The 26298-nt window shown below is 42.1% G+C and overlaps 2 protein-coding genes across 3 annotated transcripts; one reads left to right on the top strand and one right to left on the bottom strand.

Moving 5' to 3' along the window:
- Positions 1–279: 279 nt before the first annotated feature.
- On the bottom strand, positions 280–2314 carry phf5a (PHD finger protein 5A). The gene is made up of 4 exons (XM_079492178.1): positions 2172–2314; positions 1729–1752; positions 642–808; positions 280–467 (listed from the first exon to the last, which is right to left on the bottom strand). The coding sequence occupies exons 1-4, from the start codon at positions 2221–2223 to the stop codon at positions 378–380; spliced, it is 333 nt and encodes a 110-aa protein (XP_079348304.1). The 5' UTR covers positions 2224–2314; the 3' UTR covers positions 280–377.
- Positions 2315–3204: 890 nt separating this feature from the next.
- On the top strand, positions 3205–26288 carry aco2 (aconitase 2, mitochondrial). 2 transcript variants are annotated; one of them, XM_079492675.1, is made up of 18 exons: positions 3205–3289; positions 5253–5395; positions 6258–6516; positions 9603–9695; positions 10546–10704; positions 18033–18183; positions 18822–18926; positions 19269–19360; positions 20695–20800; positions 20956–21113; positions 21589–21662; positions 21945–22056; positions 22261–22539; positions 23000–23191; positions 23327–23459; positions 23683–23804; positions 23961–24118; positions 25811–26288. In XM_079492675.1, the coding sequence occupies exons 1-17, from the start codon at positions 3254–3256 to the stop codon at positions 24093–24095; spliced, it is 2349 nt and encodes a 782-aa protein (XP_079348801.1). In that variant the 5' UTR covers positions 3205–3253; the 3' UTR covers positions 24096–24118; positions 25811–26288. The 2 variants fall into 2 exon arrangements, with proteins under 2 accessions (XP_079348801.1, XP_079348800.1); XM_079492674.1 differs by having other exon boundaries at positions 23961–26288.
- Positions 26289–26298: the final 10 nt, after the last annotated feature.

Raw genomic sequence — 26298 nt, forward strand, 5'->3', positions numbered from 1 at the left:
TCTAGTGGACAAAAAATATGCAGGAGAAATATAGTCATAACAAGTGATGCTACAAACTAGTTGATCATCTTTTCTACAGCATAATTAACTTAAGGTCCATGTTGTCATTGGTTCCATTTGACTTAAGCATAGGCTCATGAAAAAGACATGGTTTACAATAATGGTTCATTGGACCCAGTTCATTTCTTGTTTAAATGCTTCTATTTATTTCAGATGCATGATTTGTGTAATAATGAAAATAAGCAATAGTATTTAAGAAACCAGAGAGCAACACAGAAGCAATATAAAAAGATCTTTACTGACAAATCAAAAGTTAATAAAAAATGTTTCACAGAAAATCTGTAGGAAAGGCGCTGGTAATTGGTCTAGTAGTGTCTTCACCTCTTCTTGAATCCATATTTCTTCCTTTCATAAAACAGATCTGTTTTGGAGCTGCCCAAGTTCACAATCTTAGGGCAGCCATCGCGCTGTATGGACAAATAGGGAAGGGGCAGGGAAACAGGTTATTAATAAAAGTTAGACTAGGAATGCGCTATGATTAAACTGATTTTCGGTTGGTTTAAGTTATGCATTCATCCATTGGTTAATATTCTAAAAGGCCATTGAAGTGACCAATACCAACAGTTTTTGAATCAACCTACATCTTTCTCCTGGATGGTGCATTCTTTACAGTAGTAGGCATCAGACACACCAGGTCCTCCACAGATCACACAGCGGCCTTGATAGGAGCCATAGTTGCACTCATCACAGATACGCACCAGTGTGCATGGTCTCACATAAGAATCACATATCACACATTTACCATCACCTGGGAAAAGTAAGTACATAATGCGAGGATTAGGGATTGAGTCACAGTAACAAAGAAGGAGGCAAAAAGAGGTGCAAAAATATACAAGGTATAACAGAGGTACGTACAGTAGTAAGTGTAACGTAACATATTTAGCAGCATGCTTGGTGGTAGTGCAGACTGCAGAGTAATACATACAAATATGAAGCTGTAGAATGAATGGTAATACATCACGGTTGCGTGAATTCGCTTTTTTTTTCACGAGTCTTCTACAGACTGGTCCCAATCGTTGGGTGGGCGTTTTGCAGTAACCAAAAAGTGGAAGTCAAGAGCTAATCACTGAGCATCACTCAGCACATGTCAATCCCAGTGACCTGAGTTTTATAAAACGAAATGAACTGCTAGAAGGTCCTAAATTGACTTAATTAAGCAGTCACCATCTCTGTGTCATGTTATTCTTTCTTAATTTTACTATAGAGATCGACTACTATACAATCAAATACATCTGTATACAACATCATTTCAGAGAGGGAGGGAAATACTAAATTAACTGTTAACTACATTAAAACATTTCGCGGGGGTGAGTTGGTAAAGGGGCGAGTCGTTTGGTATTCGATTGGCTAGTTGAACTATTCAAAAATGTTTTTCAAAATAGTAAAAAAACAATCAGACCAGTCTGAAGCGAGTGGTGCAACAGCACAGAACCCCCTATTGGTACTCTAAACATAGTCCCATAGTCCCACCGGGACAAAGCTGTTCCTTGGAGTGGTTGCACCAAAAAAAAAAAAGTAGTTTAGGGATAAGTGGTTTAGCGGTGACGAAAATGGAGTCCCTAGTGACGCAAATTGCGGCTACTTAAGTGTAAACAAGAAACAAAGTAAGAATCAGAAAGCAAGCAAAGTGAGTTTGTAGCCAATTTAGTTGTGCATACTAGTACTCACATTTCTCGCAGAGTCTTCCAATAGCTGGGAAAGAAAAACATAATATCAGAACACGACACTTGATCCTCCTCATAATGTAGTTATTAACGTTATGTGGCCAACAGCCACAGTAGCCAAAGTAGCATAAATAACGTCACCTTGTAAATTGTAAACAGAAATAATTCACCACACTAATCGTCACATTTAAAAGCATGGAGTGCATTGACAACTTTCCGATCTAATACATATTTACAAGCAGTGTTATTATCAACTTCATGAGGTGCCCACTGCCTAGCTTGTATGAATGAACTGCACGTCGTAATCTGGTCGTAACGTTAGCATTGTAGCTAACGGAGAGTTGTTGTGAATATTATCTCAAAGCATAAACCATTCATTTAAAATACATATTCATTCTCGAGACGAAACAGTCAACCAGCATAATGGAGAAGTGAAATAAAACATACCGACACCAGCTTGTTTACGACAAAATATCAAATCAGGATGATGCTTCGCCATGTTGCTAACAAGAAGGTGGTTCAACTTTCACCTTTGAGTCTTCTTCTTCTGCGTGTGCGTGTGTTGTGTTTCCGGCTAGGCGGCTACTAGAAAGAAGCCCGTTGGCGTATTTCTGCCTCCTGCTGTTGGTGTTAGATACTGCCAGTGATTCTCACATTTACTTACTTACTTACTTACTTACTTAGTTACTTACTTTACTACTATTATCTATCAGAGTTACAGACAGACCTGTAAGGAAACAGAACATTTTCTTTCTCTCAGTTGTACAAATCAATCAATCAATCAATCAATCTATCTGTCTGTCTGTCTGTCTGTCTGTCTGTCTGTCTGTCTGTCTGGTAAGCCATGACATGGCTTCCTGGAAGAAACTTGAACTTTACCTAGCTTTTTTATCCTAAATAATTTATATTTTATTTATTTATTTAAATTGTCTTATTAATTTAAGTTTAATAATAATATTGGAGATTGTAGAGAAAACTCGACACAAACTAATATAAACCACTGCGTATATCCTTTCAGCTTTATGGCTTTTAGGTGAACACTCTTTCGAAATAACTGGTTTTGATTGATTGATTGAAATATTTATTAACAGTTTGCAGAATTACAGTACATTTCAAGCACAAACTCAATACAAAGGCTGTTAACTGTGAGTGGACGACCCAATTAAGCAGCAATTAACTCACCCCTGGTGAGTTGTCCCGACTAGACGTTCGGGGTGACCAAAAGAGGCAAAAGGGGTGAGTTGTCTTGTTACCATTAAGAATTACACTTGTTTGCAAGAGGGTCCACCATGTTCAATTCATCAAACAACAAATGGTTTCATATAACACATTTAAATAATCCAGGTACAAAACCAGTTCTATCTATGTTCTGGGCAGGAGACAAAATGTTGTAATGATTTAAAATAAAGTTTGACTTTCTCCTTCGAGGACCAGGAGGCAGGCAGGCATTACGTCAACACTAATCGACACATCATTGCAATATAAGCGTGACGTCAACACTGGTCGACACATCTTTGTCAGTGAACAAAATGGCAACCTACTGTCTGACTGTCGCCCGGCTTCAGGTAAGAGAGACAACTTGAGCGCCGTGGCGTTGAGCCCTATTTTCTTACTTAGCGGTGGTTGTCATCCACGCACCGACATGACTGGAGGTGGGTCGGATGGGAACCGGGCGCGGAGGACCGCTACCCGGTGCCAGTACGACTGACAAGCTCGTCACCGCAGGTCCGCTCAGGTCACAGTGTCCCCGCTAGGGAGGAGATCAAGTTTATCGTTCACAACCACCTTGAAGCTCTCGTTGTATTAACCTTACACATATAATGGATCACTGTGACACTGAGCTTTTATATGGATCATAACTGGATGCGATTTGAACCGATGGGTGGGTGTTTTGTTAGCAAGGTTAACACAAGGTTAGTGCGCAGAGCAAGTGACCGGCGACGCAGGGACCATATCAGAGAGACGGATCGAATATAGAGTATGACTGAGTCCTACACCATACAATCAATGTCTATTGTCTAATGCTGTTGGTGTTGAAAGGAAATTAAGGTCATATTGCAGTTATATGGCTATACACAATACAAACATTCCTAAACAATGGCACCTTCATTTTAGTTGCACTGTAATTAATCATAATAATATAGTGATAATTATGTTAATTTGATATAATAATGTTAATTTAACTTAACTATGAGAATACAAATTTAACTCGTCCACTTGTCTACATGTGGATAAATTAATTTAAATTTTTACTGTGTGTGAACTGACTAATATATGTTATAACCAGCTACCACAGTACTCTCCTCAGATTTTTAATGATGGTATCTGTGCTTTCTAATTGCCAATGAAAAAGGACTAATTCCAGGCAGGTACAGCTGTCTTTAGCTGTCCTTTAACTAAACTGTTCATTACATACGGTATTAAGGTTACTGATAAACCTAGGCTAATAGGACAGCTGGCTCTGTTGGGCTTTCCAAAGCATATACACAATTTCAGATACAGAAACCAACCAATATAATAAGCAACAACTAGACTTGACTCTGAAAATGAGTCATAGAATACTTATGAGTACATGCATACCATGGCCTGACACCAGCGGTTGCCCAACTGCCCGTGGTGGATAAACAAAACGTTTGGGCAGGTGGAGTTTGCTTTCTCATTGCCCCTGAAAGCAGTGAAAGCAAGTACGTTTGAACTTTGAATAGGGATCGTATTTGCAAGCAAGCAACTGTCTTTAATTAGCTATAAACACTGTAACATACCCAGAGCGCACACACACACACAGCATGCAGTGGCAAGGAACAATTTTGTCTATCATGCAGCCCCAGAATCGCAAGTAGAAATCGGTAATTCAAATGTTGCCTATAATTTTATAATGGCAATTTACTTTACACTAGGCAAGTGGGCGTGAGCTTTGGCCAAGTAGAATATGACCAGTACTTGGCCGACGGCAAGTGCCTCTGAGACCTTAGTGTCAACCCCTGCATACTGTCTAACAGTTTGCCTGCCCCTCACGCATGCCAAGATCTCCACCTGTTCTGTGACTGTCCTCCCTTCCACTCGTGTTTATTTACCCAACAAACACTGACTCAAGTCAAACTTGGCTGCAATTAAAATTTGATTTAGATAATCACAGCTGTCAAATGTTTTGCTGCATAATATAGGATTAGAATTGTGGACCCCAGTAAGAGACTAGCCATGGCATCAGCTAATGGGAATTCTTTTCAAATAAACAGGATTGGAATATTACAGTATCTCTGCAACATACATGGATGGGTAATTGGGTATTAACTCCTTAAATTCTCCATAGCAAACTTGTACTGAGTTGAGCGGTGTCCCCCAATCCCCATTGATGCTTTTTTCCTTTCACTCCAAAATCCAAATATCTTACAAGCTTGTGGATGTGCTGTTTTTGGCAAATGTTCCCGCCACTGAATAGGGTTCAAGTGGTTAACATTAGGCTATATTATCAGACAATAAGATCATATTAAAATTTTTAAATGATTTATTTTCTTTCTAACATTACAGCTGGCCTTGGGCCAAGGTGCGAGGCGGCTTCATGTATCTGCAGCATTCAATGCCAAGGCCAAGGTTTCTATGAGCCGCTTTGAACCCACATCCTACGTAAACTATGGGAAGCTAAGGTCAAACATTGACATTGTAAAAAAAAGGTAATCTATAATTTTTATACTGGCTTACTATGTGGTTCTGTACAACACTTTCTTATCTATTTGTATTATTTGATTTGCTTATCTACTGTTTTTACCACATGTTTTTGGCATCATTCATTTGTAGCATGTGTCACTGTCAACCCCAGTATTGAATTGACTCCCAGTGTTTGTTTGAACTACCAGGATTTTGTTTGTTTTCCCCTGAATTTGGTGTATTTAGTTGGTATATCTTTATTTTTGCAGCGGATGGGAGTGGGGTTGTGTGTTGACTTGAGTGAATGTGGTAATGGGTGTTCACTGCACATCTAGGCATTGCTTTTGCATCTCTATAATTTTAGGCCAGCAGTCTGTAGGGGGATAATTACAGTTGGAAGGTTGGGGAGAGGTGGGGCAGACAAATCTTTATGTATTTCCCTCATGTGGTCTTGCATGACCATGGTGTTTAAGTCTATGAAACTGTATAAATGATTGTGAAATAGTAAGCAATAGCATTTCCTCAATAGGCTATATTATAACAACCATGATTTCTCTTTCATCAGCACTACTGTAAGCAATAAAGCATCACTCAAATGACTGAATCTAGGCAATTATTTTGAAAGTTAAATTCTTGAATTGATTTAACTGTTGCAGGTAGCAACTGTAGCCTAATAATAATGAGATACCTTCAGGCAATACCTCATCGTTCTTGCCCAAGCAGAGTAGGGAGACTACCTCCAACCACTGTAGTAGTGTTTATTTTGTATAAATACAATATACAGATTGGTCAAAACCTGTTTATCAAACATTTTTAGGATTGCAAACTTGTATATTCTCAAGATGTGCTTTGTACGAAACCCACAACCACACTATGTCTACCCCTAAGGTTGAACCGGCCCCTCACCCTGTCAGAGAAGAATGTGTATGGCCACCTGGATGACCCCCACAACCAAGAGATCGACCGCGGCCGCACCTACCTGCGCCTGCACCCCGACCGCGTGGCCATGCAGGATGCAACAGCCCAGATGGCCATGCTGCAGTTTATTAGCAGCGGTCTGCCCAAAGTGGCTGTGCCCTCCACCATCCACTGTGACCACTTGATCGAAGCCCAAATTGGAGGGGCTAAGGACCTTGCCAGGGCAAAGGTGAGGTGACATTGGACGCAGGGTCTACTCTGGATGTTTGCTCGGACATCCAGTGTTGAGGATGGTCTTCTCTTAGTGATTTTCAAAACTTTCTTTCAGGTTATTTAGAATTTGACAGTAATTACTTTACACCAACTTCAATGTCCCAAGGAGGTATATGGGAACAAGCTATATTATAAAAATATTTTTGTAATCGTTTTAATTTCTAAATTTATTTTTATTTATCCTTTTATTTTCATTTTCTGTCCTTAATCCCTGTTATTTATTTTTTTGCCTCCCCTAGGACCCGTGGGAGGGAGAACGGGAGGGTAGGCTGGGCAACTGATCCAGGAGTGATCACTCCTGTTAATTTTGCCCATCTTAATGGGAAGTGGCCCGAACGGCCAAGGCTCCAAGAATAGTCAGAAATGCAGTTAAGGATCTTTATTTCCCCCCCAAAACTCCTCCACCAAAAAAAACAGGAAAATAGCAATAAAACTGGATAAGAGCTCTCTTCAGGCTGTACCTTGATCACACAAGGCCCTGTAGCTCTCCCTCAGGGATGTTACCTGTGTCATTGCCCACTTCTAACTGACTCATCTGTCCCTGCAGCCTCCCTTAAATAGGAGTGGATCCTACCACAGGACACAGAACAATCGGCAACATTTCTTCTCAATAAATAAATACTTCCATAAATAATCAATTGTATAAAAGTAACCTAAACATACTCAAGATGTGTTACAGTTAAACAAATATAAATAAGCATGAAAACTCAATGATCATTACTCAAAGCATAGCTGTACCATTCTGACCCGTAGAGGACCCCAGAGTTGGAAAGCCCTATTGCGAGGACCATTGTCTCCATGTCTCACCCTGGCACCAGTGCTGCCGCCGCCCCGCCGCTGCCACCAGCTGGTTCTGCTGCTCTGCAGGCACCATCGGCTGCGCCCTGGTTGCCTCAGTGTCCACTGGAGTTGGGTGACTTGGGGGTTGAACATGTTGAGCTGTTGCTCGTGCTTCTCCTCGATCTGACCCCTCTTGATCCACATGAAGCTCTCACCCTGCCTGGCACTGCTGATAAACGCCACCTCTTGGGAAATGGTTGTGTCCACCTTGGGCTGGAAGTCTTCCTCGATGACTCCCCCTGTGGCACCCTCTTCCTTTGAGGCTGTGGCTTGCTGCTGGTGGTGGTTCTTGAGAGGCATCCTGGACTGTTCTTACTTTTCCGCTGCCACCACATGTGAAGTTGCCCGAACGGCCAAGGCTCCAAGAACAGTCAAATGCAGTTAAGGGTCTTTATTTCCCCCCTCAAAACACCTCCACCAAAAAAATTGAGCAAACACTATAAACACTATAAACACTATTGAACAAAACCCAACTGGATAAGAGCTCTCTTCAGGCTGTACCTTGATCACACAAGGCCCTGGCTGTAGCTCTCCCTCAGGGATGTTACCTGTGTCATTGCCCACTTCTAACTGACTCATCTGTCCCTGCAGCCTCCCTTAAATAGGAGTGGATCCTACCACAGGACACAGAACAATCAGCAACATTTCTTCTCAATAAATACAATAAATAAATACTTCCATAAATAATCAATTGTATAAAAGTAACCTAAACATACTCAAGATGTGTTACAGTTAAACAAATATAAATAAGCATGAAAACTCAATGATCATTACTCAAAGCATAAGAAGAACACCCCTCCCCTGCACAGCACTTGGCCCCTTCCTAATCAAGGGAAATGCCAACAGCAGTGCAGGAGAGACAATTAGCAAACCCTCAGTTTAAAACATTAGTCCTTTCGTGTGTGTGTGTGTGTGTGTGTGTGTGTGTGTGTGTGTGTGTGTGTGTGTGTGTGTGTGTGTGTGTGTGTGTGTGTGTGTGTGTGTGTGTGTGTGTGTGTGTGTGTGTGTGTGTGTGTGTGTGTGTGTGTGTGTGTGTGTGTGTGTGTGTGTGTGTGTGTGTGTGTGTGTGTGTGTGTGTGTGTGTGTGTTGCAAAAATGTTACAGTGTATATATATCTCTCTAGGTCGTCCTCATACTTTAAATGCTTAGTATGAGGTATAAAGTACAGCAGCCTTGTGTTCATAAAACAGAAAGATTGGGTAAGACTGACGTTATGGATCTTTCAGGACCTTTCACTGCTTCGTCTCAACCATTACTCTATGGCTCTCGTCTCAGCCACAGCGGTGGATATTTTGACGTTTACCCCGCAGCCGTGTCTGCGCCGCCGACAGGAATTGCATAAGCTGCGACCATGAGACCCGTTTCTGAATTCGTCTATAGGTAAAATGGTGAAAAGCTGCCTCATGGTGGCGCTATAACAGGCCGTTCTGGAAAATGTGGGGCAGAGGTTCATCGTTGGCAGCCAGGGAGTGCGTAGTGCAAGTTTGGCATCGACTGGGTTAACTGTGCCAGAGATTAGCTGTACACGGGCGGATGGACACAACACAAGGACGGACGGACGGACGGACCGATGGACGAGTGCAAAACATACTCTCCCCATGCCTTTGGCTGGTGGAGACAATTACCCCTTTGCTAAATCCCACCCCAAAAAGCGATTGTCCAATGCCAATCCAAATAGTTTAGCAACTGTTGCTTTGCAGGTCAAGCTTTTGCCACCTCATAGCTGTCAGTGTTATTTTGCATGGCTGTGTTGTTGAACATGTACATGGCTTAACGTTGGGAAAGTTACACGACTGACCCACCCAGGTGATGGCAATAATGCTAATGACCGTAGTCTTATCATGCAACATAAACTCTTCGCTGCTAACGTGCCTATTGGACAAGGACGGGTTGGGGAGGGACTTAGCGAAGGGCTAATTAGGAGTGCTACTGACCTGTACAATTCTGTGCTTATCCTTGAATAAAGAAATTATAAAAAAAAGAATTACAGTGAAATCACTTCAAGAAATACCATGAATACTGCTATTACTACTACTGCTTGTATGTGATATTTGTCTTTATGTCCTAATGTGTTCATCTGTAATATTCTATATGTACTCCAGTGTAGGTTTACTCTATTGTAGGTTTACTGTTACTACACAAGAAGTAGTTAAGCTTAAAACCTGGTTTTAACCAAGTGGCCGTCATGTTTCTTATATGCAGGATATCAACGTGGAGGTGTACAACTTCCTTGCCAGTGCTGGAGCCAAATATGGAGTAGGATTCTGGAAACCAGGGTCTGGAATCATCCACCAGGTAAAACTGGATTTATTTTCAACCAAGGTTCAGGTTAGGTTGTTATTAGACAAAGTAAAAGGTGAGTGTTCTTTTTTTAGCTATTTTTCACAGGGGGGCGGGGGCATTCGAACATGGGGCTAAATACGTCCGTTTTTACGCGATTTCTTTATTAATATTTACTATAGTCCTACTAGACCCCAGGAAATTACATCTGGCCACAAAGGATCACAGGATCTACTGAATATATATCGTAGGCTCCATTATGTCAATTTGTCACATTCAATAGATCCCGTGATCTTTTGTGGCCAGATACAATTTCTTGGGGTCTAGTAGGACTATAGTAGATATAGTAAAAATAAATCACCATATATATATATATATATATTTTTTTTTAAATACATATTTAGGACCATGTTCGAATGCCCCCGCCCCCCTGTCAAAAATAGCTAAAATCGCTAAAACGAAAGAAAGCAGCAAATGAGAGAAATAACACTCATCTTTTACTTTCTCTAATAACCTTTTTTGAAAACTAAAGTTGACCTTTATACTTTTGGACCAACAATCATAATGTAATTGCTGTATGTTCTTTAAAAGGAAATGCATTGGTCTTGTTTTTGATTTTCTCCCCTTAGTTTTCTTAGTTTTTTTTTTTTTTTAATATATGGTAGACAATGGACTGAGACAATGTTGGGGAAGAACAGGAACAATATTTTTGGCAGTATTGGAGTGTTTAAACTCTGAATACTGCCAATACTACTAAAACAGACAGAATGTCAAGACAGCTGTCTTCCTGTGTATTCTGTCTGTCTTCCATTTCTATATGGATGCCATCAGTGATGTAACATTCTATGCTAATGTTACATTTCAGATTATTTTGGAGAACTACGCATATCCAGGAGTAATGCTGATTGGCACGGACTCCCACACACCCAACGGCGGCGGATTGGGGTCTATCTGCATCGGAGTCGGTGGAGCCGACGCTGTTGATGTCATGGCCGGGATCCCGTGGGAGCTTAAGTGTCCCAATGTCAGTAGTTTCGAATTTACAGTTTTAGCTGTTAGGACTGGTTATTACTGTTCGGTTATTTGGCGATGTTGTGCCCGGGCTCCGACCAGCCCATGCAGTAGGCAGAGTTAAAGTGACTAACACGCACAGTGAACTAAATGCTCCAATGATAGCTTATATTTGATGAACTCAAACGTGCATTTTATAGGGTTTTTATTAATTCATATTAATTAAACACGTACAATCATACATTCACACGTTCTGTTCACACTTCCCCTAACTTCCCCCAACACAAGATGAATTCAGTATCCCGGATTCTGGGTTACAGTCCTATTGGTACAGTTCTATCTGCTCTGTTGGTAGGAATTCTAGCTATCATTTGAACACTCTAATCTCCCAGATCATGGTACAGCTTAGCTTGTCATTGTTGACTCTCAGACTTAGTTCAGTGACACATTAATGGTACATTAAGTGTGGCACATTAAGTGATTAAGTGGTTTTAAATCTAATCAATGGAGAAAAGAATCACAAATAACACTTGGTTACCATCTAAACATCATATCACATCAATTATGAATAATGCACAATTATATATCGCATAATACATTATAGCATATAATATATAGCAAATAATTACCGCTGGTCTCTGCCTAGACATGTATCACGTTCGATGGTATTGGTGAATCTAATTACACTTTGTGCCATACAGAATAGTCAATGCAGCCTTCTGACTGATCCCACCTCCATACTAACACTTTCAGCCAATCAGATTCCACAGACCATCCTGCCTGCACCTCTGGCTACAAATTCATCTCCTATTACAGTCCCTGTAATGCCCAACTACTTTAAACTGTTTAGATTATTACAGGTATTTATCTTTTAGCCTTTTTTACCAACCCAATATATAATAGGTTATTAGAACACATTTAAACAATTGAAGAGGAATTAAAGATTGGTTACTTCAATATTGTATGTTCTAGCTGAGTTGACTCTGCCTGTGAAAGGAGTCAATAATGGCCTGTCTTACAACAGGAGAGGGCCGTAAAACCCCCGAAAACCACCGGTCTGTTTGTAGAATGGAATGTGGGGACCTGAGCTCTCCCACTCTAGAGGAGCTGCTTATATCTCCAATCAATCTGACCCAATATATAATTTCTCATTATGAGTACAAATCTCGCACACCCATAAATAACCAAACACTCCTCACGTCAGTGATGAAAATTGATCTGGATATTCATTTTTCATAAACTGAAAGATTATTTTTGATATTTTTTTTTCGGAAATATTATTTTTTGATATTTGGGCGCATGCCATTTTTAGTAATTTCGGAACCTGTTAAATAATACTGGATCCACATACTGAAGTTATACCATTATACAACTTTGAAAAACACATTAAAATAAAACACAACCCATTAACTGCATAAATCAATAAAACAATGAAAATAATAAAAGGTTTACATGCGTCGATATCGTGGACATTTTTTGTAATTATCCCAACGCACCCTTAAGTATTAAATTCAGTTACAGCTAATCAAGCTTATGTATACTTCTATTAATGTGATGCAGTGCATCTCCACTTTGTAGGAGAGATGCTGTTTCATGTCATGTCAGTTAGGGGTCACCTAACTGACATGAACTTTTGGTCACCTCTGTCCGTTTAATTTTATGGCTGTTTGCCCGGACAAAGCTTCAGACTTATCTAAACAACCCCCTTGTTTGAGGAAGAAGACAGTTTATTTTCCACACAAGACTGGTTCCTTATCTTTAAGAAAACATGACCTCCTGTGCTCCCCCAGCTGAAACGACTCTTTTGGTTGCAGAATGGGGCCCAGTTGGTAAACACATGTTTAAACAATGCAGTTTATTACCCCTGGTTATTTCCTAACCAATCATGATCACAAACTTGCCTTAGTATTTTGTCACCGTGTTAGGAACCTCAAATTGTGATTTTAACAAAATAATCGATTTTGCATCTCAACAACTTGGTGTCATTTGACTTTTTGGATTTTTTACTTTGACTTTTACCAAAAGCAACCCAATTGAAAATTGCAAATCCTTGCAATGTTTAACCACATTCTGTGTCTTTCACACATGCAGTCTTTGTGCTTGTGTGTGTGTGTTAGTTTGTGCGTGCGTGCGCGCATACGCGCTCACGCACAAAACCCACTTGCACTTTGAGAGACCGTGTTCCCCCCTCCCAATCGAAGGAAACTTAATCATTTTACCAGCATTCTTTTTTACCTTTGTCCATAAGGACTTAATTGGCACAAATTAAATCCACTTATCTGCTACTTGTTGTCTAGTGCAGATATAATGAACCCACATACATCATCACATTTATTATGCACAGATCAGACACGCATCTCGTGTGTGAGTGTGTGTGTGCGCGTGCGTGTGTGTGTGTGTGTGTGTGTGCTGTTTGTGACATCTTGTTGTCACTGAAGCCCCAATTGTTCCCTGCTGTAGGAACAAAATGGGTAGAGGAGCATTTCACATGCTACTCTTACTGACCCAGTTCTGATCTCGCTGGCATGAAAGCGTTCTTCCATGGTCTCGTTCCTTTTTCAGGATCAATCAGAAAAGGCGTTATTGTGGCCTTGTTCTTATCAAAGCAATTTCTGCCCAACAGATGCGTCGGCAGATGTGTCGTTTCATAACCACACCCAAATTTCAAGACCGGACCGGTCTCTGGCTCGCCTGGACCCCTCACGGGACCCCTCACGAAAGTCACCCCAGGGTGCTTCTCTGGCTCGCCTGGACCCCTCACGGGACCCCTCACGAAAGTCACCCCAGGGTGCTTGGTGTGTGTGTCATGCACCTCCCCCACCGCCTCTTGAACGCGTGGACATATGATGGCAATGCCACCAATCACGCTCGGCGTTTCTGTGGTGAGAAGGTTTGATGACTCGTCGGCCTTGCCCACGACGTCTGCGGGCATGGCTCTGATGATGAACGGTGAGGCGTAGGCAGCCTCCAGCTCCTCCGGAAGGCCGCTCACCTGTTCCGCTCCCGTTGACAGCTCTGCCTCTGCTGTCGGTTCTGCTTGTCCAACGTCGATGTTCGGCGATTCCTCCTCTGTCGAAGGCTGCGGAACTGCGTGGTTCTCGTCGGTTCCCTCAGCTCTGCCCGTAGCCGCTCTTGGCCTGCTACGGTACTGACTGAGGGCTTGTCCTGTCGTGGGTTCGTTGCCCACGGTAGAGGGCTCTGGCTTCCCTGCATGGATACTGCAGGCACCAGGCTCCTCCGTTGTGACGGGCTCCATCTGCTCCCAGCCTGGATGGCTGGCAGCCCTGTCTCTTTGCCCCTCAGGGGCCGTGTCCGCTGGCACCGTGTCCGCTCCGCCCGTCTCTGCGCTGGCGAGGGGGTCCGTGGTGTCACATCTCGTGACGCCTGGTGCTGCTTCTGCGGGCTGGAGTATGCCCCCCTCCTCTGGGTCTTCTTTGTTCCTGCTTTCTGCAGGAAACTCACAGAGGCCTATCTGGTGGCACCCTGTGGTGTCTATGACACCTCTGGCTACCCTGCCTTTCATCTGACGGATAGCCTGCATGATTGCTTCGAAACTAAACTGGGAGTATTTCTCCACACAAGTTCCTAACTCATGTCTCTCATTGTCAGCAAGCACTAACCAGCCCATTTTTCCCAAAGCTCTGCTATAACATGTGGACATGTCCACCACATCTCTCATAGCAAATTTCAGCTTAATAAGCTCTTCAGGTATGTCGCAGACTGCGCCCACTTTAATTGACAATTCCAAACTAAATGCTAGATTATAGAAAATAGCTTTGGTTACAGAGCTGCCATCCTGCAGCTCCTTCAAGGAAGCCATTTTCCACCCCCTCTGTCCCTCCCCTTAACAAACAGTACAGGAACTAATTGGACCGGGTTAGTGGTTTAGTCGACTTCACAAATCATTCATTCACTCAAGTAAATGGTTAGTTTTTTGCCCAGCTTTAATTAGCGGACTCTGACACAACGAATGTGCCTATTATTTGTACTCAGAGAAGCCCATACTTCCCTGTTAATACCTTCACCAAATAAACCTTTTTTAGATTATATATAATATAAGTATATAGATTTATATTGGCCGTGGGCGGTCAAACTATATAGCCTTCCGTAAACCTGGATTACAGGTTTTGCTAGATGCGTCACGCAACAGTTATTATAGACACGCCCTTCCTTTATGCGCACTTCAAAGCACGCTTTCAGCGTTAAACATTATTGACTGGTAAGATTATTACATCGCCTTTAATGCTATTTTGTTCTAAACATTTATCACCGCTATTAATTACTACTTTGGTAGATTATACCGCCGTATAATTACCAGTCCCCCTGTCACTCCAGTGACACATTGGGACATTTGCATGACAGTGGGAAAGAGGAATTTCCCCCCCCCTCACATGCACTAAACTGCTGTTCTTCTTGGTGCGGTCTCAGCACCCAGCAGGAAAACACTTTTATTGTGGTTACTATAAAAAGCACCTCTCTTGGTTTAAACGACCGGTGTCTTAACCGGTCTCAATTAAACTTTATGTTTGGTTACAAATAGTCTTTCTAATCAGTTTCCTAAACTGACCGTCGATTAGAACTTTGCCCTATCGAACAATGACTCCCAAACTATTGTTAAACCCGCAGTCACTTTTGTGGCTTACGGTTCTAACAGCTGTCTTTCACATGGACCCATACCCACATGAAAACAGTTTAACGGTGCCGCTTAGTTAGTAGCACAAATCAAAACGGCATGCCGTCACGGCAGCATTTAGAGTTTGATTTAATCCCGTGGATACTAACGACTGCGGCATCGCATTCACATGCGCTGCTATCAACGCACGGCTTAAATTTCAGTTGAATAACGTCACACCAGACAATAATAACCACACTTGTGGTTATTAGTGTGGCACAATTCAACTCTGTGTGCTGGTCCCAACACACGGTAATTTATTTTTGTTACAAATGTGGTCACTTTAGTGACTATACACCGATCTACGCTGTTTAGTTCAAACAGCACGGCAACCCAATAAGTTCAAACCGTCTCAGTTGAACTATATTCTGAATTAAACAACTTTAAATTGCAGATCCCTTTAGTGACTGCTATTTAAAGCCCTTTACAACGCGGTAGCAATTTAAACTGTAATATGTCAAACGGTTTCGGTTCAGACTATATTATATCTTAAATATGCCCGGGCGCGTGTTGAGCTGCACGCTGATCCCAGCGTACGGCACTTTCTTTCTGTTCAAACTAGGCACTTTAGTGGCTCTATGGTTTAAACAGTTCGCACGGCGGCGAATTAACTTTCGCACGGCGGCGAATTACTGTGCACTGATCCCAATGCACAGTACAACTGCCTTTAAATTGTGGTCACTTTAGTGACCACTAATTTAAAGTTCTTTAAACGCGGTAGCGATTGAAACTATAATATGTCCAAACGGTCTCAGTTTAGGCTATATTATGCTTCCAACCGCCCGGCCGTGATCTAAGCTGTGCGCTGAGCGCACGGTACAGATCTTGTTTCAAGTCAAGTCACGTCAGTGACACGCTATGAATTAAACTGTGCGCACGGCTACGCAACGAATTAAACTATTCGCTCCGCGATTTAAACTCCGTACATTAGGCCCTTTAGTGGCCGTACGATTTGAAACTGTGCACTCTAGTAGCACAGCGCTTTAAACTGGTATATGGTGAACTGTTTAAAGCTAGTCGCTGCACGCAGCGATTTGAACTAGTAATATGTCTAGATTATAGGCTATATTACTCTTCAAACCCCCAGCAACGATTTAAAACTGTGCGCTGATCCCAGCGCACGGTACAAAACTCTTAAATCTGTATAAGTCGCTGCTCGCAGCGATTTAAAACTGTTCGGTTATTTGGTGATGTTGTGCCCGGGCTCCGACCAGCCCATGCAGTAGGCAGAGTTAAAGTGACTAACACGCACAGTGAACTAAATGCTCCAATGATAGCTTATATTTGATGAACTCAAACGTGCATTTTATAGGGTTTTTATTAATTCATATTAATTAAACACGTACAATCATACATTCACACGTTCTGTTCACACTTCCCCTAACTTCCCCCAACACAAGATGAATTCAGTATCCCGGATTCTGGGTTACAGTCCTATTGGTACAGTTCTATCTGCTCTGTTGGTAGGAATTCTAGCTATCATTTGAACACTCTAATCTCCCAGATCATGGTACAGCTTAGCTTGTCATTGTTGACTCTCAGACTTAGTTCAGTGACACATTAATGGTACATTAAGTGTGGCACATTAAGTGATTAAGTGGTTTTAAATCTAATCAATGGAGAAAAGAATCACAAATAACACTTGGTTACCATCTAAACATCATATCACATCAATTATGAATAATGCACAATTATATATCGCATAATACATTATAGCATATAATATATAGCAAATAATTACCGCTGGTCTCTGCCTAGACATGTATCACGTTCGATGGTATTGGTGAATCTAATTACACTTTGTGCCATACAGAATAGTCAATGCAGCCTTCTGACTGATCCCACCTCCATACTAACACTTTCAGCCAATCAGATGCCACAGACCATCCTGCCTGCACCTCTGGCTACAAATTCATCTCCTATTACAGTCCCTGTAATGCCCAACTACTTTAAACTGTTTAGATTATTACAGGTATTTATCTTTTAGCCTTTTTTACCAACCCAATATATAATAGGTTATTAGAACACATTTAAACAATTGAAGAGGAATTAAAGATTGGTTACTTCAATATTGTATGTTCTAGCTGAGTTGACTCTGCCTGTGAAAGGAGTCAATAATGGCCTGTCTTACAACAGGAGAGGGCCGTAAAACCCCCGAAAACCACCGGTCTGTTTGTAGAATGGAATGTGGGGACCTGAGCTCTCCCACTCTAGAGGAGCTGCTTATATCTCCAATCAATCTGACCCAATATATAATTTCTCATTATGAGTACAAATCTCGCACACCCATAAATAACCAAACAATTACAATGTGGTGATCAAGTATTGTTCGGCATGGCCGATATGCAGATCATAGTCGTGAGTCGTGACTTCTCCAGTGTAGTGATTCTAAGCACAAGGTCATCCTGAAATGTTGTGGGGTTTTGCTTTCCTTACTGTCTTGTTTGCCTCTTCCTTTTGGAAACATGTCCCATTCCCACAGAGGCTTAAATTGACATGCATATATTTGGAATTAATGCAGACCTTGCACACATGGATTACTGACTCCTTGTTTACCATGGGAATGTGCACACACACACACACACACACACACACACACTAATCTGAGTACAACAAATTACTGTTTTTGAAGTCAACCTCCTGACTCTTCTTTGGTAATTTTGTAACAGGTGATAGGAGTGAATCTGACAGGCAGACTATCAGGCTGGACCTCTCCTAAGGATGTCATACTGAAGGTGGCCGGCATCCTGACAGTGAAGGGAGGCACTGGCGCCATCGTGGAGTACTACGGTCCTGGAGTTGACTCCATCTCCTGCACCGGTCAGTAGGGAGAGGTTACCAGGCAGTTGCTTGCGTATGTTCTGTTGAATCTAAACGACAAGGACGTGACTAATAAATGATCTGATAATGTGTCATTAATGTTTTGCATCAAACTATTCATGATGCCTCATTCATACAGGTGGAAGCTTCTATTTTCTGCAGAAGATCAACCTTGTATATATATATATATATATATATATATATATTACTTGGCGATATAGCAACACTATTTGTATACATCTAATTCTTTAAGATATATATATTTTTTGCCTTTATTGATAGATCTCAGTAGGTAGACAGGAAACGGGTCTGAAGACGCACAGTAAAGTTTGTCAGGATCGGGACTCGAACCTGCGACACTGTCATTCTGGATTACTAGCCAAGGTGCCTGGACCGCTACACCGGCCCAGGCCTATCGCCATGTAATATCTGCATTCTCTATCTGTCCTAGTGTCTTTTGGATGAAGATTGCTATCATAGTCATTATCTTAAATACAGTTTTAGCTTTTAACTTTAAATGCCTCCAGGAAACCTGGACGTGCTTGTATTTGGTATGTCCATATGTAAGCTATATTGGTCTGTTTTACACATCTTTATTTCATGTTGAAGTGCTGCTTTCCTGCTTTTTTGTGGTTCAGGGATGGCCACTATTTGCAACATGGGAGCAGAAATTGGAGCCACAACCTCAGTGTTTCCCTACAATCACCGCATGAAGACTTATATGGAGAAGACGGGACGTGGAGGTATGTCATTCCTCTGGATTTAATGTTTTATGTAGACCCCTGGATCACCTGCATGGGACAATACCAGTGGTCTGGCATGTTTTGCCCGTGACTCGGGTGTATATGTTTTGTTTGATTTTAGAGGAAGCCAAAGCCATTGGATTACATTAATTAAACTATAGTATGAAAACGTTGAGACTTAAAACATTCTTTCTAAATGGGTATGGAACATGTTTTCATACAGACAAATACATTTGTTACAAAACTGTATATAAATATAAACGAAGAGAAAATATAAATGCAGAAATTGTGAAAGACGATACCCAATGTTTGTTTCATGTCCATCCTAATGTCTCTCGTCAGATATCGCTGCACTGTCTGATGAGAATATAGACCTGCTGGTTCCTGATGAGGGCTGTGAATATGATCAAATCATACACATCAACTTGGACGAGGTCAGTCCTTCAAGATTATGACCTCACCACATCCGTATTCTTTGAAATGAAATGAAATGAAATGATTACTATATTTACCCAGGGTATCTGGGCTAAGCTCAAGAACTTGTTTCCAGCCAGGCCCTGCTCATAGAACACATTTCATCGTACTGGTTCAATGGGCACTTCAGCGGTGGTAATTTTAACGTGTCGGGCTGCTGATTCGATCTGGCGACCTTCCGGTATCAAGACCGCTCCGCTATCCGTTCGGCCACCGCTGCCGCTTTCTAAAGCTGTCAACGAATATTCCTTTGAATATTAAAAATCATCATGAAGGAAGCATGAGTTCAAATCCGTTGCTCTCCCCATGTCCCCCATATATGGGGACTAGGTTGGCGCAGGGTGTGTAGAGCCCAGGATCACATTAGGTAATTGACACAGGGGTGAAAAATGGGTTACAAAATCGTGGGATAAAAATTATAAAAAAATAAATCACACCTGTGTGAAGTTAGGGGCCCTCTTATCATCGTACATCATCCATCCTTTGTGTAGGTCAAAAATAGCCGTTTGCTCGTCTACATATGAATTCTCCATTCATTGTCAATGGGGATTTAATCTTTGTAGGACAAAAATAGCCGATTTGCTCGTCCATATGGGACGTACATTCTCATTCATTGTCAATGGGAATGTAATGTTTGTAAGACGAAAATCTACACTATAGCTGCATATAGGATGGCCTCAAAAATCACACTTGTATGATGATAAGAGTGCCCCTCACTTCACACATCAGCCAATCATCACATTCCGTGCTACAAACACACAAAGGTGTGCATAGAAGAGGCTAGCGCCCCTCCAAAATAAAATGTTTGACCTTGAATTCTGCCCATAGAAACTGGGTGGGGAGTCAGTAAAGGTGAGTCGATATAGTCAGTCTCCTCAATAATGTGGAATGTACCTTGTAACAGTTGCTAGCCACTCGAAGTATTTAAAAAGAAGCAATCTACTATCTCCAGCTGATGCAAAATTCACCTGCTGAGACTATTAAATGATTCTAAGAAAGAAACAATTTTGATGATGCTTGTCATTTCTTTCTTTGTATTCTAAGAAAGAAACAATTTTGATGATGCTGTAATTTCTTTCTTTGTAAAGCAGTTTGTAACATTGTTTCGTAAAGTGCTATACAAATGAAATGTATTTTAGTTGCTCATCATTCTGTTTAAAGGGCAAGCGCAGAGGGATGGTTGGTGTATGTTATGTGGTCTGTGCACTGATTGAGGAAAAGTGGTTGTTTTGCTGCGCCCTGCTGGTTCCTCGGAGTGAGTAACATTCAGACTTTCTATTCCATCCCTTCTCAGCTGAAGCCCCACATCAACGGACCCTTCACCCCTGACCTCTGTCACCCAGTCTCTGAAGTCGGTGCGATGGCTAAGAAACATGGCTGGCCCCTCGAGGTCAAAGTCGGTAAGCATTGTCTCAAAATGGCACCATATTCAGACATGTTGGTTATGTGCGGAAACATTTTACTGAATGATTCATCATCATCTCACTCATCATCTCAGCGTTCTATGGCATGCCTCTTATATTACTTCAAAGAGCTCTTCCTCTTACTACTATAGGTTTGATTGGCAGCTGCACCAACTCCAGTTACGAGGACATGGGCAGGGCAGCCTCCCTGGCCAAGCAGGCACTGGACAAGGGGATGAAGTGCAAGTCCTTTTTCAACATCTCCCCCGGCTCGGAGCAGATCCGTGCCACCATTGAGCGTGATGGATACGTGAGTACTCAGCCCGACACAGTAACACACTGAGAAGAGAGTCAAACTCCCCCAATCTTTATTTGGCTCACTCTCTCAGCGATCCATTCCCCTTTTTGTATTCTTTACTCTGTTCAGGCCACTTCGCGGCCCTCACATCTACGTCACTGGACGATCCTCCCATTAGCCAACTTGAATATAGTATTGTTACAGACAGTGGGGTCTTTGAGTGACAGAGGTTTGGGCCAATTGTAATATATAGACTAGTAGTAGGATAGTAGTAGTGGAAAGGTTGAGGTGGAATTCAGTACTTGGCCAGAAAGAGTTGCATTATGTCATTACATGTTAATACGACAAAATCACTCCCTTTTCATTTTCTCGTCCAGGGCTTTTTGCTTTTACTCCTACATTCCTCCTCGCATCTCTCTTGAAATGAAGTGCTTAGGATAATAAAAACAGTTATTCTTGAGCTGACGAGAGGTTTGTCTTCCCACAGTCAAAGATCCTGAATGACGTAGGAGGCGTGGTGATGGCCAACGCATGTGGTCCATGTATCGGACAGTGGGACAGGTGGGTGGCCGAACAATGTGTTGCATGCTCATAATGTGTTGCCCTGCGACCCATTGCAGGGCTCTCTCTCTGAAAGTGGTCAAAAAGATACTAATATGACTATTCGTTGTTATGGTGTGGATTCTGTTATTCACTTAGGTTGGAAGAATTTATATATATATATATATATATATATATATATATATATATATATATATATATAATTTATTTTTATTTTATTTTTTTCACACACACACACACACACACACACACACTTATTTGTGAATTATGCTTTGCATTCAGGCAAGACATCAAGAAGGGAGACAAGAACACCATCGTGACTTCCTTCAACAGGAACTTCACGGCCAGGAACGATGCTAACCCTGCCACACATTGCTTCGTCACCTCCCCTGAGGTACATACTGTACACAGAACTATCTCCATTAGGAGATTGACACGTTTAAGTGATCTTTTGTGTGTGTGTGTGTGTGTGTGTGTGTGTATATTTCCCACTTGCTTGGCTATGTTATCCCTCTATGGGTGAATGTAATGTACAACCTATGTAAAGCGCCTTGGATAAAGGCGCTATATAAATTTACCATTTTATCCCTCCTCCCAGATCGTTACAGCGATGGCCATCGCCGGCACCCTTGACTTCGATCCGGAGAAAGACTACCTGACAGCCCCAAATGGTGAGAAGTGGAAGCTGGAACCGCCCTATGGAGACGAACTCCCTGCCTTGGACTTTGACCCAGGCCAGGACACCTACCAGCACCCCCCACCCGACGGCACTGCCCTGAGGGTGGATGTAAGCCCTCAGAGTAACCGGTTGCAGCTGCTGGAGCCCTTTGACAAGTGGAGTGGAAAAGACCTGGAGGACCTACAGGTTCTCATCAAGGTCAGTGGGAGAGCGGGAGGGTAAATAAGGTTGTTTTATTTAATTTGCTTGCCTATAAGTAAATCTGGCATCCGTCAAGTTCTACATTTAGATTTCTATCTCTTGAGGGTCGCCAGCCACTCCAATGCATGGCTTTTGAAATTATGTCAGATGGCAGCCATATATTGTTTGTTTAGAGCACTTTTAACAAATCTTTTGCCAGCCAAGTCTATGGACTTTTAATTGTTTGTTTAGGGCACAAAATGATTATGTGAGACGTCATATGGCCAATATAAAACATCTTGTGACTGGTTTCGTTTCGTATATATATATATACACACACACACACACACACACTGCATTCATGTCTCGTAACGCATATAGTGGCAGTGAATCTGCAATTAATGAATGACCCACGTCATGTGGCAGCCACAGTGCGCGCCCCTCACTTCACACAAGTGTGATTTATTTATTTCCCTAGGTGAAGGGGAAATGCACCACAGACCACATCAGTGCAGCTGGGCCCTGGCTGAAGTTCCGTGGCCACCTGGATAACATCTCCAACAACATGCTGATCGGAGCTGTCAACATTGAGAATGATGGCATTAACAAGCTCAAGAACCTGCTTACTGGAGAGTACGGAGGTGTGCCTGATGTAGCCCGTCACTACAAGGTACAGGAGCGTTGGTCCACTCCCAGTTTTCTTCAAAACCTGAGCTGGCTATCTAAAAAAAAACATACCCCCTTTGTGTGCAGTGCACTTTGAATTCTGACCCAGCTGTGTGTGTGTGTGTGTTGGTGCCTTTAGGCCAATGGTCTTTCATGGGTGGTGGTTGGAGATGATAACTATGGTGAGGGCTCCAGCAGAGAGCATGCTGCCCTGGAGCCTAGGCACCTTGGAGGCAGAGTCATCATCGTCAAGAGCTTTGCCAGAATCCACGGTACTCCTCTCACCACCCGTCCTGTTCCCAACTTTTGTCAGCCATCTGTAGGATTGTGACGATTTGCACATAAGCAAATAAAGAAATGTTTTACAACTGCAGCACTGCACAGTTGCTATGCATCTTGGCTTGGAACCCTGCTTTTACGAGATTCAAAACCTTCTATTTTTGTCAATTAAAAAACAATTTGGACACCAATGTTTTCTTTATGTCCTGCTTTCAGAGACCAACCTTAAGAAACAAGGTATGATCCCTCTGACCTTCAACAACCCCTCAGACTACGACAAGATCCGCCCCGATGACAAGATCTCCATCAGAGGACTCAAATCGTTCATTCCAGGAACGGTGAGCTGGTCACAGGGCATTCACTGTAATGTGCTTTAATCGTGTGCTGCTGAATTCAGCACCCCAAGTGCTTTACCTGTGTGGTTTGCTAAAAGGGCAAGCATTTGCTAATATTAGGAGGCATTTTTTAAAATATTTGCTCCTCCTCCTCCCCAGCCTCTGACAGGGGTGGTGAAGCACAGAGATGGCAGCGAGGAAACCTTGCAGCTCAACCACACCTTCAACGAGACACAGATCGAATGGTTCCAGGCAGGCTCGGCCCTCAACAGGATGAAGGCGCTGCAGCACTGAGGAAGAGGACGGAGTTATACAAAGTACGGGCAGAGGGAGGAAGTTGAGGATCGTCCTGGGGGGAGAGCAGGGCATCATAGTAAATATGGGGTATTAAAGGGTCATAATTTATACTTAGTTGTGCTCCGGTGCCGTGCATTGAAAATGGCAGATCTACAAGTTTACAATATTTGGCAATGTGACGTGTTGTGAGATTGTAGATCTGCTGTTTTTGGTGCACGACACTGTGCGCAACAGAGTATATAAATCACTCACTCGAGCAGTCCATGGTTGATGGTTGGTTCTGTTCTATACATTGGCTAACGACTTGGAACAGAGCAAGTGTTCTCTATACACGCCCACATACTGGGTGTTGAACAGTGCTTTTACTCAAGTGTTCTGCACATGTTGATGATGGAGCACACATCAGTTCTCTTTAGCCAGTTGTCTGCAGTGTAGATTATTTCCCATACCCTCCAATGTTAACCTTGGTTTTGGCGAGGGCAAGAACCTGACACCAAGCACTGTGGTTAATGATACGTTATTAAAGAGTTGGGTGACGTGAGTCATGACAGGAAGAAGCTAGGCAATGGGGTGCATTCAAAGCTGCAACTAATGACAATATTCACACTATGGCCATTTTGATCTTAATTGATACTCTTACCCTGTCTGGTTCGAGTCCCCTTCCCGAGTATGAAGTAAGGGCAAAATGACCTGATTGAATATGGTCAATGACACTACATAAACACTTTACCACTTGAACCCCAGCATGCCTATTCTGGGGGAACATTTGCCAAAAATAGTAGATCTATAAGTTTGTAGGCCCGTTGTGATCTTGTAGATTGGCTATTTTTGGTGACGGATTTGGTGTAGAATAGATGGGAGGGTGGAGGGGGAGTGGTCCGAATACATTTGTAACTCAGGTTGGTTTAATAAGACAGATGCTACACAGTAAGGGAATGTGTGACTAGAATCATTACAATGAAAAGGGGTGGTAGGTTGATGTTCGAGCATTTTAATAATGAGCTGCTAGTGCGATGTCAGTCAACAACGAGAGTCTGACTTCTGATGTTGGACATGGACACAATATACACACACTCAACTTTATCAATGACAGAACATGCTGCCAACTGCTGTGCTGTCTTTGTTTTCACAGCTGTTTAAACGGACTGGTAATAGAAGCCAGTCTCATCTCTGCCGTAGCACGCTTAGCTTAGCCAATAACCTTGTTGCTGTAGTGTGTACAGTATTTGCAGGCTGCGTGGCAATGATTTACTATAATTTGACCTGCTTCAGTTTGTTCTGACGATCCATCCAGCCATACCCAATGACATGGTATCTTGTATGTAGAGGTGTACATTGTCAATGTATAAAAAAGTTTTAATGAGACCAGTTGTAGATTTTCAAAGGTATACTATGGACTCTTATGCTAAACCACTGTAATATAACAGTACCAGACCTTATCCCTTATCTGCACCCACACTCTAACCATCACTCACTAACCACATCACTGTACATTGGATCATCTTTATAAGGTCAAAAGCTTCCATGCAGTGGCTTTCAGAATTTGTATTTATTTATTTTTGTCTTGCAAAAGCTGCAAATCATATACATGTGCATTTTAAAAAAAGGAAAAAAGCATGTCTTTCTATCACAATGTTCTCTTGACATGTCTCGAGAGCCTGCAGTTAAACTTCATGGACTTGTGTGCTTTTGTTCTTGTGTGTTTTGTATAGGGTCATATTGATTCTCAGATATTGTTTTTTTCGCTGTGTGAAAGGGAAAGGCACCCTTAAGACTGGAGTTGCACAACAGAACAATGGGATGCTGGTTCCTGCCACAATGCAAAAACACACTCGGTCACTCCTGTCTGGAAGAAATGTACCAACATTGGCTGTGATTAATAGCTCACCAGTATTTAACTAATTTCAGATATAATCAATGCTCTTTAAGTGAGGTTATGTAGCTGGCGTAAAGGTGACATTTTCTGTATGTCCCCTGATCGCCTTACATAATCTCCAGATACAAAATGAATTTTCCAAATGGCAATGAATCACTAACTGAAGTTATATTAAATGCCAAATCACACTCTTGCTCGATGTGTCTTGTTTCCATGAAATTGTTTTTATTTTCTCAGTTTTCTGTATTACAGCAATGGCGGCTGCTCAGTCACAAATGGGTTGTACAATAAAATACACTGATCTTATTTCTTTACACTGGTTAC

This window comes from Electrona antarctica (assembly GCF_951216825.1).
Source record: "Electrona antarctica genome assembly, chromosome: 22".
Classification (NCBI taxonomy): domain Eukaryota; kingdom Metazoa; phylum Chordata; class Actinopteri; order Myctophiformes; family Myctophidae; genus Electrona; species Electrona antarctica.

What these genes read in the sequence shown, in the direction of transcription:
- phf5a (XM_079492178.1), bottom strand. Translation starts at nt 2,223, where the DNA reads ATGGCGAAGCATCATCCTGATTTGATATTTTGTCGTAAACAAGCTGGT. An exon ending in TCGTAAACAAGCTGGTGTCG is followed by an intron (nt 1,753 to 2,171) that starts GTATGTTTTATT and finishes TTTCTTTCCCAG; the next exon opens with CTATTGGAAGACTCTGCGAG. An exon ending in TGGAAGACTCTGCGAGAAAT is followed by an intron (nt 809 to 1,728) that starts GTGAGTACTAGT and finishes TACTTTTCCCAG; the next exon opens with GTGATGGTAAATGTGTGATA.
- aco2 (XM_079492674.1), top strand. Translation starts at nt 3,254, where the DNA reads ATGGCAACCTACTGTCTGACTGTCGCCCGGCTTCAG. An exon ending in GGAGAAGACGGGACGTGGAG is followed by an intron (nt 18,927 to 19,268) that starts GTATGTCATTCC and finishes GTCTCTCGTCAG; the next exon opens with ATATCGCTGCACTGTCTGAT. An exon ending in TACACATCAACTTGGACGAG is followed by an intron (nt 19,361 to 20,694) that starts GTCAGTCCTTCA and finishes ATCCCTTCTCAG; the next exon opens with CTGAAGCCCCACATCAACGG.